Raw genomic sequence first — 13,705 nt, 5'->3', positions numbered from 1 at the left:
TAAAATTTGTAAGTGAATGATACTTTAACAGGGTAATGAAAGTTCATCAGCTCTCTTTTTTAAAGATACCAACGTTCCTACAGCATTGCTAGGATGGTACAGAAACATCCTGTTATGTCCACTCGCAAGGAGTAAGCTGTGATACTCATCCCTTAAGACCGGGAATGAACGAGAAAATTATTTTACATTTTATATCTATGATTTCCCAAATACAATTCTACTTTTTAAAGTTTATAATATCCTCTGTCTTCCTCCCAGGTCTTATAAGTATTAAAGAAAAGTACTGAACTGGTTTAAAAAATATTATGATACTGTCTATTCTGTTTATTTTCTTCAACTTCATATATTTAGAATTTCTAACGCTAAAACGCTTCCTTTAAATAGGAAATATAAATAGGAAAATATACTAACAATTTGAATGTTTATAAACGAACAGCCACATAAAACGTTGACTTAAAAAAAAAAAAAAAACGTTGACTTAAAAAAATTACCTAACAGCATGTTGTTCCAATAAATAATGCGTCACTTCTGATTCCGTCTCATTTCAGGTTCGTCAGAAACTTTCTTTAACCTGTGCAAAATATACATCGTTCATTTTGCTACGCGGCCTCGCCACCCAGTCCCGTCAGGTCGCATCACTAAACTGTAGGTAAGAGCTACCAGCCGGAAAGCTACGTTAGATTTATCTGTATCCCTTCCCTCCTCAGTTAACTTTTACTTTCCATCTGGTACAGGCCGCTCCTACGTGCTTTCCCAGAAACGGGCTTAAGTCTGACACATTGATCACTTCTTAGGAGAACGTAAAGCTCCGCAGACAGAACAGCGTGAGCTTTCTCCGGGCCCTCTCAAAAACGCGGTGGTGGCCGCCAGCTCTCGGAGCCTCTTCTGACGGCTCAGAGGAGGAGCTCCACTCCCCAGTCACCGCCCAACGCGGTGGGACTCAACGCCGACCCAGCTCCTCCGCAGCGGTCGCGAGGGGCGCCACCTCGCTCCGCGGCGGGAGGAGGAGGAAGAGGCGTGACGTCGCGGGAACTCCCACGCGACGTTGCGTGACGTCGCGCGAGGTCCGGGCGGGGCGAGGGGAGCCGGCGGCTCTCGGGCCCTCCCCCAGCGCTGGAAAGCGCGGGCTGCCCCGAGGGGGCGGCTTGGCTGCTGGCGGTTTGGCAGATTAGTGAGGGAACAAGCAGAAAAGCGAACGGCCGTCTCTTCCCCGCTCCAGAGCGTGCTCGCGTTCCTGCTGGGGATTTCGAGAATCTCGAGGCAATCTTGCCGTGAGTAGAAGGAATCTCTTTCCCCGACCCAAAGCGCTGGGTCCTAGCGGGCTATTTCCGGTCTGGAGCTGCCGGCTGACCGAAGGCGTTTGGACCCGGGGTGGGGATGGCTGTATGGCTCTGGGGCTGAATCTGAGGAGTCGGCTGCAGCCGGCCTAAACTCCGCGGGAGGTAGACCGGATTGCGGACGAGCCAGCACTCAGTGCTGTTCCCTAGTCTTCGCACCAGCTGAGAACTTGCCTGCTGGCGCCGGGCCCGCCACGCGCATGCGCCGACCTGCGCCCGGGGTCGCCGCGCGCGCTTCCGGCGCCGGTCGTGCGGTTTGCTGGGGGAGCGCTTTGGCGAGGGCGGACCGCCAGCCCTTCGCGGCGCGGGAGGAGGCTGATGCCTAAGGGTCATGGGATGGGAGCCACTGGACCTCTGCTCTGCTCGTAAGAGCAGCAGTCAGAGTCCCTATTCAGTTTGTCCAGGGCCCTTGTGTGAACTGAGGAGCGGCTCTTGCCTCACCTAAGAATGTGTGTGGTGTGACAGGAAAGAAATCTTCTCTTGAGCACCTTCAGTGTGGTGGTTTATGGTTTACACTGCAACAGGAAGCATAGAAATGTGTTAAATTTTTGCAAACTGTGGAGCCCAGGATGCAACTTGAGAGGCGAGATGCACATTTTTGAGAAATTATTCGTGCAGCGAATAACGGTTCAATATCAAAAGAAATGCCAGCAAAAAGTGCTAAGCATGCAAAATAGATTGGAAAGGGTTTTAACTTTTGAGTTGATGTGGAATACAATATATTGAATCAAAAACTGGAAAACACTCTGAAATATTCTTGACTTAATAAGCATCTAGACACACAGACGCACACACTGTAAAAGAGCAAGAAAGATGATTGGCATAACACGGGTATCTGAACAGCTTAGTATTGATAAATTGTTATGTGGGGGGAAAAAAACATTTAACCTTTTTATTACCCCTGAAGGTAGATATATTTATTAAAGGAAGCTTATTTTACACTGTTGGTTTTAAACTATTTAATACTAAAATATACAATTTTAAATTGTTCATTAAAGTAACAAACTTTGTTTTGAACTTTCTGATTAATAAAAATAGTTAACTTTTTTTTGTTTTGTTTTTTTTGCTTCTTAGAAGTATTTTGGAGTTCATTGGCATCACAACTTGAGTTGCAGCGGGGACGTGGCCGTAGTAGCCGTGTCCTAGCGATGTGACCTTGGGCGAGTCACTTAGTCTCTTAAGCCTGTTTTCTTCAACTCTAAAATGAAATTAATAATATCAGTAGTAGCTGTTTTATACAATTGTGAAGATTAAATTAAAAGGGAATATAAAGCAGCACACTCCACTTAATAAATGGTGGCTTTTATTGACAGTAGTATAGACCCATTGATTTATCTTTTAGAGTTAATACATAGTTGAATACAAGCCTCTTTAGAAATTAAAAATAATTTCCTAATATTATGTAAAATCTAGTACTTGTTCAATTTTCACTGATTATCTTTAAAAAAAGTATAATCACAATTTTTGAAAAGCTTAATAAATGTATTTTTATTTCTGTAGTGCTTTATAGTTTACCAAGTGGCTCTGCACATAATATTGCTCCCTTTAGACATGCCATTGCTTATCTTAGCCTCTTCATCAGAGACCTCGGGAAATGGTTAGTAAAAGACACTTAAATCCGTTTGGGCACTTGTTAGCAATGGTAAGGCATTGACTAAGAAGCCGGATGTGAGGGTTAGTAGACTTGTTAATCATTTTATTTTTTTTTTTAGTAGTAGCTAGTTAATGGTTTCAGTTTAAGAACACATATTAAAATATTTATTAATCCACTTGAACTTAATAGCCTGTTGCTTCCTTCAGGGGCTACACAAATAATAAATTTAATCATTCACCTTTATTCTGAGAGACACAAAATAGCTTTACCCATATTTGCCTTGTTTTTAGATGTTTCTGTATTCATAGATCTTGGCTGTGTCTGTATCTTGCTCACTGATTTCATTGTTATGAGAAAGCTGTTCAGATACTCGTGTTATGTCAATCATCTTTCTTGCTCTTTTACAGTGTGTGTGTCTGTGTGTCTAGATGTGAATGCTTATTAAGTCAAGAATATTTCAGAGTGTTTTCCAGTTTTTGGTTCAATATATTGTTGTATTCCATATCAACTCAACAGTTAAAAAAGCAATACATTCTTTTAGAATGTGGAAACAATACTGACCATGAATGATTACAAACCTCTCTATATCATAATCCTTTCAACTTAACATAATGTAGGTAATTACTTCCTCATAGGTGGAATAAGAAAAAATTTGCCTGAAAGTGTAGCTTAACTTAAGGCCAGATAACTGAAATTGGGGCTTTTCTCACCATACTCATCTTTTTTCCTCACTTCCACCCCCTCAAATTCTGAAGTGATTGATCATAGGTAAATAAGGAAAACTTGAGATCAGCTGCCTGGGCTTGAAGTCATACTGATTTCAAATTACACAAAGATAAATGCAGAATTCACTTATGTTGCAATCTGTTGTTTCAGGTATTTGAACTGGCCAAAGACAACTTCAGACCTGTATAATGTAACAGAAAAGGTCAGAAAACATTAGGCAGTAGAAGTGTGAGCATATTAAGTAAGATGAACGTCTCGGGAAGCAGTTGTGGAAGCCCTAGTTCTACAGATGTATCTAATGACTTTAAGGATCTTTGGACAAAACTAAAGGAGTATCATGATAAAGAAGTACAAGGTAATTTTTTTCTGAAATACTTGGTAGCAGTATTCTGCTGAGACTATAATAGTAATAACTAATTTTTATGACAGTTCAAAGATCTCATTTTTAAGGGACCTTTACTATTCCAATTTTGGGAGATTCATTTTTATGGTTGAGTTGTTGCTTTTTGACTACAGACAACTACCACAGAATGTAGCTTTTGCACAGTTTGTAGTTACTTGTGGTAATATGTATGGTGTGGTGGAAGGGGCATAGAAATTGTTGACCGAAGATCTGGATTTGAATTCTAATTTCATTTATGTACTTGCTCTTTGATCTCAGCAAGTTACATAACCTCTAAACTTAATTATCTTCTGTAAAATTATTTGCAGGATTGTTTATTGACATAAAAATACTACCTAAGTCATTCGACAAACCTTCAGAATTTGTGTCTCAGTGCTTAGGTTTGCCACCAAGCCCTGAGACCCAAAAGTAAATGGCAGTTTGCCTTCAAAGAGCCTGCAGTCTGGTAGAGAGAGAGTCATGTGAACAGATAATTAACAGTATAGTGAAATAAGAGCTAAAAGGTTTATATGAAATGCAATGAGCATACAGAGAATTGAGCTGTTGCGGTTAGGTTGAGTATATAAATGTTATATATGATTGTGTTAAAATGTACTATTAAAAGCTAAACTATTAAAGCTAAACTCTAGGTTTGATAGTAAGCCTTAATATACCTATCTAATTCTGTGACTTTCATGTAATACATTTCCCCCATGTGTGGGAAATGCTTCATATTACATTTGTTTCTTGATTACCTACTGCAACCATAGGTTAATACTACAGTGCTTTATAGTTTTTTCTTTTCCCCTCAGTTGAATAGCTTTCTCTTTTTTTAAAATTGAAGTATAGTTAATTTACAATGTTGTGTTGGTTTCAAGTGTACAGCAAAGTGATTCAGCTACACATATATATACATATATATATTCTTTTTCAGATTCTTTTCCATTATAGGTTATACAAGATGTTGAATACAGTTCCCTGTGCTGTATAGTAGGTCCTTGTTGTTTACCCATTTTATATATAGTAGTGTGTATATGTTAATCCCAAACTCCTAATTTATCTCCCCCACCCCCGCCCCCCAGTCCCCTTTGGTAATCATAAGTTTGGTTTCTGTGTCTGTGAGTCTCTTTCTGTTTTGTAAATAAGTTCATTTGTATCATTTTTTTTGGATTCTACATGTAAGTGATATCATATTTGTCTTTGTCTGACTTACTTCACTTAGTATGATAATCTCTGGGTCCATCCATGTTGTTGCAAATGGCATTATTTCATTCTTTTTATGGCTGAGTAATATTCCATTGTATATATGTGCCACATCTTCTTTATCCATTCATCCGTCAATGGACATTAGGTGCTTCCATGTCTTGGCTATTGTAAATAGTGCTGCTATGAACATTGAGGTGCATGTATCTTTTCGAATAAGAGTTTTCTCCTGATATATGCCCAGGAGTGGGATTGCAGGATCATATGGTAACTCTTTTTAGTTGTTTAAGGAGCCTTCATACTGTTTTCATTTCCCTAATGATTAGTGATGTTAGCTTTTCATGTGCTTATTGGCCATTTGTGTATCTTTGGAGAAATGTCTATTCAAGTTCTTTGCCTGTTTTTTAATCATATTGGTTTTTGTTGTGGTTGAAGTTCTTTGTATATTCTGGATATTAATCTCTTACCTGATATATGGTTTGCAAGTATTTTCTCCCATTCTGTGAGTTGCTTCTTCACTCTGTTAATTGTGTCCTTTGATGCATAGAAGTTTTTAATATTGATATAGTCTAATTTATCTACTTTTTTCTTTTGTTGTCTGTATTTTTGGTATTATATCCAAGAAATCATTGCCAGATCCGTTGCCCTTAAGTTTTGCCTTGTGTTTTCTTCTAAGAGTTTTATAGTTTTAGATCTTATGTTTAGGTCCTTGATCCATTATGAGGTGAATTTCGTATATGGTGTAAAGTAAGGGTAAAACTTCATTCTTTTGCTGTGGATATCTAGTTTTCCAGCACCATTTGTTGAAAAGACTGTCCTTTCCCCATTGAATGGTCTTGGCACCCTTCTCAAAAACCATTTTTTTGAGAAGGGGGCCAAGGCTCTATTCTAATTGGTCTGTATGTTTGTCTTTATGCCAGTACCATATTGTTTTGATTATTGTAGCTTTTTATTAAGTTTTGAAATCAGGAAATATGTGACTTCCAACTTTGTTCTTTTTCAAGATTGTCTTGGCTATTCGGAGTCCCTTGAGATTTCATATGAATTTTAGGACATATTTTCCTATTTCTGCAAAAAAACATCCTTGGGATTACAATAGAGATTGCATTGCATCTGTAGATCACTTTGAGTAATGTTGACATCTTAACAATATTAAGTCTTCCAGTCCATGAACATAAGATGTCTTTCCTTTTTTAAATTTCTTTCAGTGATGTTTTGTAGTTTTCATCATACAAGTCTTTCATCTCCTTGGTTAAGCTTATTCCTTATTTTGTATTGGCTGCTCTTGGATGCTATTGTAAATGGGATTTTCTTAATTTCCTCTTCAGAGTGCACGTGGTTAATGTAAAGAAACGCCACTAATTTTTGTGTGTTGCTTTGTGTCCTACAACTTTGCTGAAAATGTCTATTTCTTAATTGTAGTTTTTGAATTCTTAGCTGAGAAAAATATTAGAAACTCTTTAATTTTATTATGAAAGGTAGGAGTTCAACTACATCTACTACTTCACTTGCATCTGTTACTGCTCTATTATGCTCATTCTTTGGTAGATTATTCTGATGCATGTTTCCATTAAAGCTCTCTTTCAGCATATTAGGATTGCTGATGCAGTCAGGGTACATTAGTGTTCGGTTAGAAATCCAGGTGTCAATAGAGTTATTATTGTTTTATCCATTTTTTTTTTAATTTAAACTTTTTTTTCTAAAATTGTGAAAACACAAAATAAACAGCAAAAATTTACCCTCTTCTTCCCACACACAAACAGGTAACCACTTTTATTATCTTTTGTGTGTGTATTCTTCCATTTTTTTTAATTTAAAGTTTAAGACTTTTTAATTTTAGGAAATATTATACATTTATAAAAGTAAAGAGAATAGCATAATGAACTCCTGTTTACCCATCACTCAGCTTCAACCATTATCAGTACAGAGCCAACCTTGTTTTACTTATGTTGCATTTGCATCTTTATCCCTCTTCCACTCAGTTATTTTGAACTTTCTGACATAATTTCATCTATAAATACTTCAATATATTCCAGTAGTCTTTTTTAACAAAAAAATGCCATTATTGCACTAACAAAACAAATTCTTTAATGTCATCTTATACCTATTAGATGATTGTGTTCAAATTTCCCCAGTTATCTGAAATGTCTTTTTATAGTTGGTTTGTTCCCATCTGTATCTAGAAGAATTCTCCATGTTGTGTTTGATTAATATATCTATTGATTATTTTCAGTGTAGTTTTAGTTTATATTTCCCTTATGAATGAGGTTAAGCATCTTTGCTTATGCTTGAGGGTGATTTGTATTTCTTTCTCAAGAACTGTTTATATACCTGATTATTCTTTGGTAGTTGGCCTTTTCCCTATCAATTGATAGGAGCTGTTTATATCTGAGGCAGATTAGTTCACTTCAAATATTTGAAAGTTTAGAAATTCAAGTTTGTTGTTAGTGATAAAGATCTGATTTTTAAGTGACTGTGCTTGTGGTCATATGTTCAGGGACAAATAGGAGTATTTTACATTAATTCTGCTCTTCATTTGACTACACTGTTTTCCCCCAGAAAATGTAGTGTGAAACATTGAGGAAGTATTCTGAGTTTTAGTATTCACTTGCTATTCATTCAGTGAGCAGTTATTGAATTATATGCTGGGAATGGTAGCAGTTGCTGAGAATACAACAGTGAAGAAGACACAGTAGGTTTTGGGGGCATTGTATTCATTCTCTTTAGGAAAATATTTATACAGTATAGTTATATAATGAAATGATAGCAAAAATAATCCAGATACAAGATATTCTGTCTTGTATAATGGCTACACTGATAATAACAATGTGTAATCAGCTACGTGCACTTTTAAAACTGCAAAGGAATAATAACATCTCCCAACTTCTGTTGAAGAGAAGCCATATCTTCCTCTTGGTTTATAATACTGTGAGCCCAGCATGTAAGTTTACTAATAGGAATAGTTTCAAGTTTAAACTATTATAGGAGATATACACTATAAAAAAGCTTATTCTTTGTGACCTGGAGGTAAAGCAAATACAATATCTTCAAATGATTTAAATAGGACCAGATGTACTTGAGTTTTTATTAAACATTTAACAGAGAAGAATTAGCATTCTGCCATCTTCAAGTATAAGGTTAAATTCTTTATCCTTCAAATGATTACTTTCCGTTGTCTTATAACAAGACATTAAAATTTTAAGAAGATCATTAAAATTTTATTATGCAGAGTCCCTATCTTACTCATCTTTCTACCTGCATTTCCATAGGTAAAAGTGCTTGGCACATAGTAAGAAATTAGCAAATGGTATCTGAATGAATTGCATAGTTCAGCTGCATCAATGAAACATTTTCTTGAACATAAGTTTTTAAAATCCCATAATATATGAAAATCTCAAAATTTTATATCTCTAAAACCCTGAAATGCTTTACTACCCATTTAATTTAAATTTTCATTTTTAGATGATACTGTAGAAAGTTGAGAAAAGAAAAATAAATCACCATTTTATAGGAATGGCATTTGTTTATTCTTTCCTAGTTTTAAAAGAAATGCATGTAGATTATTGTATTGTGTTCAGTGTACATACTGTTTTATATGTGACTTATTTTTTTTAATCACATTAGGATTTTTTTTAATTAATTAATTAATTTATTTTATTTATTTTTTAATATAAATTTATTTATTTATTTATTTTTGGCTGTGTTGGGTCTTTGTTTCTGTGCAAGGGCTTTCTCCAGTTGCGCAAGTGGGGGCCACTCTTCATCACGGTGCGCGGGCCTCTCTTGTTGCGGAGCACAGGCTCCAGACGCGCAGGCTCAGTAGTTGTGGCTCACGGGCTTAGTTGCTCCGTGGCATGTGGGATCCTCCCAGACCAGGGCTCGAACCCATGTCCCCTGCATTGGCAGGCAGATTCTCAACCACTGCGCCACCAGGGAAGCCCTAATTTATTTATTTATTTATTTATGGCTGTGTTGGGTCTTCGTTTCTGTGCGAGGGCTTTCTCTAGTTGTGGCAAGTGGGGGCTACTGTTCATCGCAGTGCTCGGGCCTCTCACTATCGCGGCCTCTCTTGTTGCGGAGCACAGGCTCCAGACGCGCAGGCTCAGCAATTGTGGCTCACGGGCCCAGCTGCTCCGCGGCATGTGGAATCTTCCCAGACCAGGGCTCGAACCTGTGTCCCCTGGATTGGCAGGCAGGTCCTCAACCACTGCGCCACCAGGGAAGCCCTATGTGACTTATTTTTGTGGTTATTTCATTACTTAACCAAACTGCTTGTTTTTCATAATCTTCATTTTAGAATTTTTAGGCATACCCATTTAAAACTGGGACAGTTTTATTTTTTAGGCTCTTAATTTAACAGGGATAAAGTATTTGGCAGCTTTCTTCCTCATGTTCATTGGTGTTTCAGGGTCTTCAGGAGACCTCTATGATGAGGAAGCGTCAAGAAAATAAATAACATATTGTTTGATAAGAACAACATGCCATTCGTCAGATTATACAACATATAAGACTCACAAATATTACATAATGGATAATTTTTTTTTAAAGTGTGTACTCCTCATGGCCATACTCTTAGTAGCCATCACACTCTCAGGAGCATTAGTTTATATACCTGGGAAAACTTTAAGGGAGGAATACAGCAGTTGTTGATGATTTTGATTAATATATATGTGCTTTATGAATGGTAGGTATTGGCTATATGTTTGAGCTGATGAGAGAAGATAACTTCCGGCATCATATAATATATTGATCAGGCTACTTTTACCAATTTCAAAATCACTTACAGATTCTTCAGTTTTAAGTGATCGCGCATTATTTTTTAAAAATTAGTATGTTATTTAAAAACATTTTGGTTGGGCCCAGGCAAATTTGTTGAAAGGAAGACTTTTTTGACAGTCCCTTGTCAATGTGTTCCAGATAGTTCCATATAAAATTAGATCCTGTGACTCTGTGATAGCATCAAAGACATGCCTAAAGGGTACTTAATTTTTTTTTTTTTTTTTTAAGTAGAGGATCCACTTGGAGAAACCAGTATAAGAGACTATTTGAAAGACGTCAAACATGGACTTGTCCAGACTTTGCAGGTTTTGAAGTATATATAGGAATCAAAATTCAGTCATTGCTTTTAAAACTTCATGACAGGTTAAAAAAAAAAAAAAAAGGAAAAGAAAAGATACGAAGGTAGTACTTGAGTTACATAATTTTTCTTAGATACGCATAAGAACTTAAATGCATCTGAACTTGTTTGGATACAATTTTTTTTTTTTCTTTCAAAATTCCTTTCAGTATCAGGTTTATTATTAAAAAGCACAGGTAATAAGATGGAATTTAGAATATTTTTCAGAATGTCACCATTTTAATAAATGGTTTTTGTCCATGCTATGGTTTACCATCAACATCTCATCTAGTAGTATTTTCTATATCTGGTAAATAAGGTAATCAATTTCATAGAAAACTAGGCAGATTTTTGAGGACAGAGTTGGAGCCCCATTGAAGAAACGGAAAGTAAAGAGGCTCTAATATGACAGGATAAATATTTTTTGATTCAGTTTTGGATTGCTCCATTTATTTTCTTAGATATTTCATCAAAAATTCCAAAAAGATAACATTCATATTAAGACTACACAAATTAGCAATGAAAGGAGTTGCAAGTAATTTTGATCCATAACATCAGTGTCCTACTCATTAAGAAAGGCTAGTCATCAGGAAAATGCAAATCAAAACCACAATGAGATATCACCTCACACCTGTCAGAATGGATATCATCAAAAAGAACACAAATAAATGTTGGCGAGGATGTGAAGAAAAGGGAACCGTCATACACTGTTGGTGGGAATATAAATTGTTGCAGCCTCTGTGGAAAAAAGTATGAAGGTTGCTTAAAAAACTGAAAGTAGAACTGCCATATATGACCCAGCCATTGTACTCCTGGGTATATATCCGAAAAAAAACAAAAACACTAATTCGAAAAGATACATGCACCTCAATGTTCATAGCAGCATTATTTGCAATTGCCAAGATATGGAAGCAACCTAAGTGTTCATCAACAGATGAATGGATAAAGATGTGGTGTGTATATGTACTCAGCCATTAAAAAAAAAAAAAAGAATGGACTACTACTCAGCCATAAAAAAAGAAATTTTGCCATTTGCAGTAACATGGGTGGACTTAGAGGGTATTATGCCAAGTGAAATAGACAGAGAAAGACAAATACTGTATGATGTCACTTATATGTGGAATCTAAAAAATACAACAAACTAGTAAATATAACAAAAAAGAAGCAGACTCACTCAGACTCAGATACAGAGAACAAACTAGTGGTTATCAGTGGGGAAAGGGAAGTGGGGGGCAATATAGGTAGGAGATTAAGAGGTATAAACTATTAGGTATAAAATAAGCTACAAGGATAGGGACTTCCCTAGCAATCCAGTGGTTAAGACTCCGCACTCCCATTGCATGGGGCTTGGGTTCGATCCCTCGTCCGGGAACTGAGATCCCACATGCTGCACAGTGCGGCCAAAAAAAAAAAAAAGGATATATACAACACGGGAAATATAGCCAATATTTTGTAACAACTATAAATGGAGTGTAACCTTTAAAAATTGGGAATCACTATATTGTACACCTGTAACAATATCAACTATATTGTCAATAAAAAAGAGTACTATCATTAACTCTCACATGTTATTTTCCATTTGTGTTAACATAAATTCGATAATATCCACAAAAAATTAATTTACCCATTTTGAGATAATTAAATCTTAAGAGTAAACTAAGCACACCTTAAATATGGCTGCATCTCATAAAGGCAAGTGTCTTTACTTTGGAGTTGAAATAATTGATTTGGCAGTTACAGAAATACTAGTAGTTGTGTTTTTGGTAGAAGCTTAATTATTTGAGCTATATATAAAGCCACTATTTATCAAGAAAAGTGTTATTAGGCTTACAATTTATAATTCAGAATCATAAATAACTTGCTGTACAGTGACAGTACATACATATATGGTTTGTTCTGGGTAGCGAACAAGAATGAGTAAAAATTAACATAGCAATGATTTTTATTTTGATTATCACAAATTGAATTCTTGGCTTATTTCTGAATTCTTATTTAAAGTTGTTTCTTGTATTATGTGACTACACACATGGGCCCTTAATTGTTTCATTTCTTTCAAAATTCACATACATGTTATAAGGTTAATTGTAGTGCAGCGCTTTTGGTCTTTTGAGCGCTGTTTCCTCATTAGGTGTCTCAGGTTGCCAGTGTTACAATCCTAAATACTTTTTTGAACAGACTACCTGTTCATACAGGAGCTGCATTGTTGTATAGCCTCATTCCTTCCGATGGGTGTGGAGCAGGATTAAAGCACACTTTATAGGGGTTCTAATTGTGGATGCCTAATTGACTTGATGAATGGCAAATGCTAAAATTTAAACACACATACATACACATACACACATAAACCTGTTTCAGGGCTGATCTGCATGACAGAACAAATGCCTCACAGGTGTTGAATGCTTACAAGATAAAAGAGTAGTCTTTACATATTTCCCAGGAATTTTCTTTTGAAGTTTATAAGGATTTTCTATCTCATTGTTTCTTTTCTTAAAATGGTTTATGGCAATAATCCATTTCATCTTGGGTGCACTTTTCACTTCTAAAGGCAGACCTGAGTTTTAGAGTCAGCCAAAATTAAAAAACAAGAAAATCTAACAGCAAGTAAATTTTCACACACTTTGGGAAGGGTAAAAGAGAGTGAAAAACTGCTGACTCTAGTCTTTGGCCTAGTAGGGTCACAAGTTCTTTTCTTAATTCTTCAAGAATGATTTGATGCTTTACTAAGTACTTTAAAGGTCTTGTGAGTTTGTCATCATTACCTGAAAAAGAAGGAAGCTTCTCCAGCTACGAACTTGACAGATGGAAAAGATTTTTTTAAAAATCAAAAGATCACACCAGTTTTTAACAGTGAAAAAATAATGTTTCCCTTTATTATAATAATTTGTATTTTAACAGTATTCCAACTCTTAGGGCAAATATTTTTCCATAATTGTTTTTTTAGCTTTTCATTTTGAGCTTATTGTAGATTCACACTGTAGTATATACCCTTTACCCAGTTCACCCCAGTGGTAACATCTTGTATAACTATAGTATAATAGTACAACTTAGAAATTGACATGGATACAATCTATCAATCTTATTTAGATTCTGTTACTTTTACATGCCCTCATTTGTGTGTGTGTTTTAATTCACTAACATGTGTTGATCCCTGTGACTACCAAGGGTCCTTAAAGCTACTCTTTTAAGTCCCCAACCACCTTCCTCCCACCTCAACCTCTCCAGCTTCTGGCCACCCATAATCTGGTCTCCATCTCTATAATTTTGTCATTTTAAGAATGTTATGTATGTGGAATCACATAGGGTGTACTTTTTGGGTTGGCTTTTTTTTCCAACTCAGCATAATTCCC

At 36.2% G+C, this 13,705-nt stretch overlaps 2 protein-coding genes across 6 annotated transcripts in view; one reads left to right on the top strand and one right to left on the bottom strand.

Annotated features, from left to right (window-relative positions):
• LOC309640245 (uncharacterized protein) overlaps positions 1-13,705 on the bottom strand; it is a 645,560-nt gene that overhangs the window by 468,007 nt on the left and 163,848 nt on the right. Inside the window, exon 1 of the mRNA XM_082418750.1 lies at positions 492-609. Within this exon, the coding sequence (XP_082274876.1) occupies positions 492-501 (10 nt within the window). The 5' untranslated portion in view covers positions 502-609. Of the gene's footprint in view, positions 1-491 lie in introns of the transcript that reaches the window.
• RBBP8 (RB binding protein 8, endonuclease) overlaps positions 1,133-13,705 on the top strand; it is an 81,543-nt gene continuing 68,970 nt past the window's right edge. For 3 of the 5 annotated variants that reach the window (XM_082418658.1, XM_082418657.1, XM_082418656.1), the window contains exons 1-2: positions 1,133-1,271; positions 3,808-4,012. In XM_082418658.1, coding sequence (XP_082274784.1) covers positions 3,904-4,012 — 109 coding nt within the window. In that variant the 5' untranslated portion in view covers positions 1,133-1,271; positions 3,808-3,903. The remainder of the gene's footprint in view (positions 1,272-3,807; positions 4,013-13,705) is intronic. The other 2 variants (XM_082418660.1, XM_082418659.1) reach the window with 1 other exon arrangement.

Source organism: Balaenoptera physalus, assembly GCF_965194825.1.
Source record: "Balaenoptera physalus genome assembly, chromosome: 12".
Taxonomy (NCBI): domain Eukaryota; kingdom Metazoa; phylum Chordata; class Mammalia; order Artiodactyla; family Balaenopteridae; genus Balaenoptera; species Balaenoptera physalus.
This window is presented reverse-complemented; position numbering and strand designations above follow the sequence as displayed.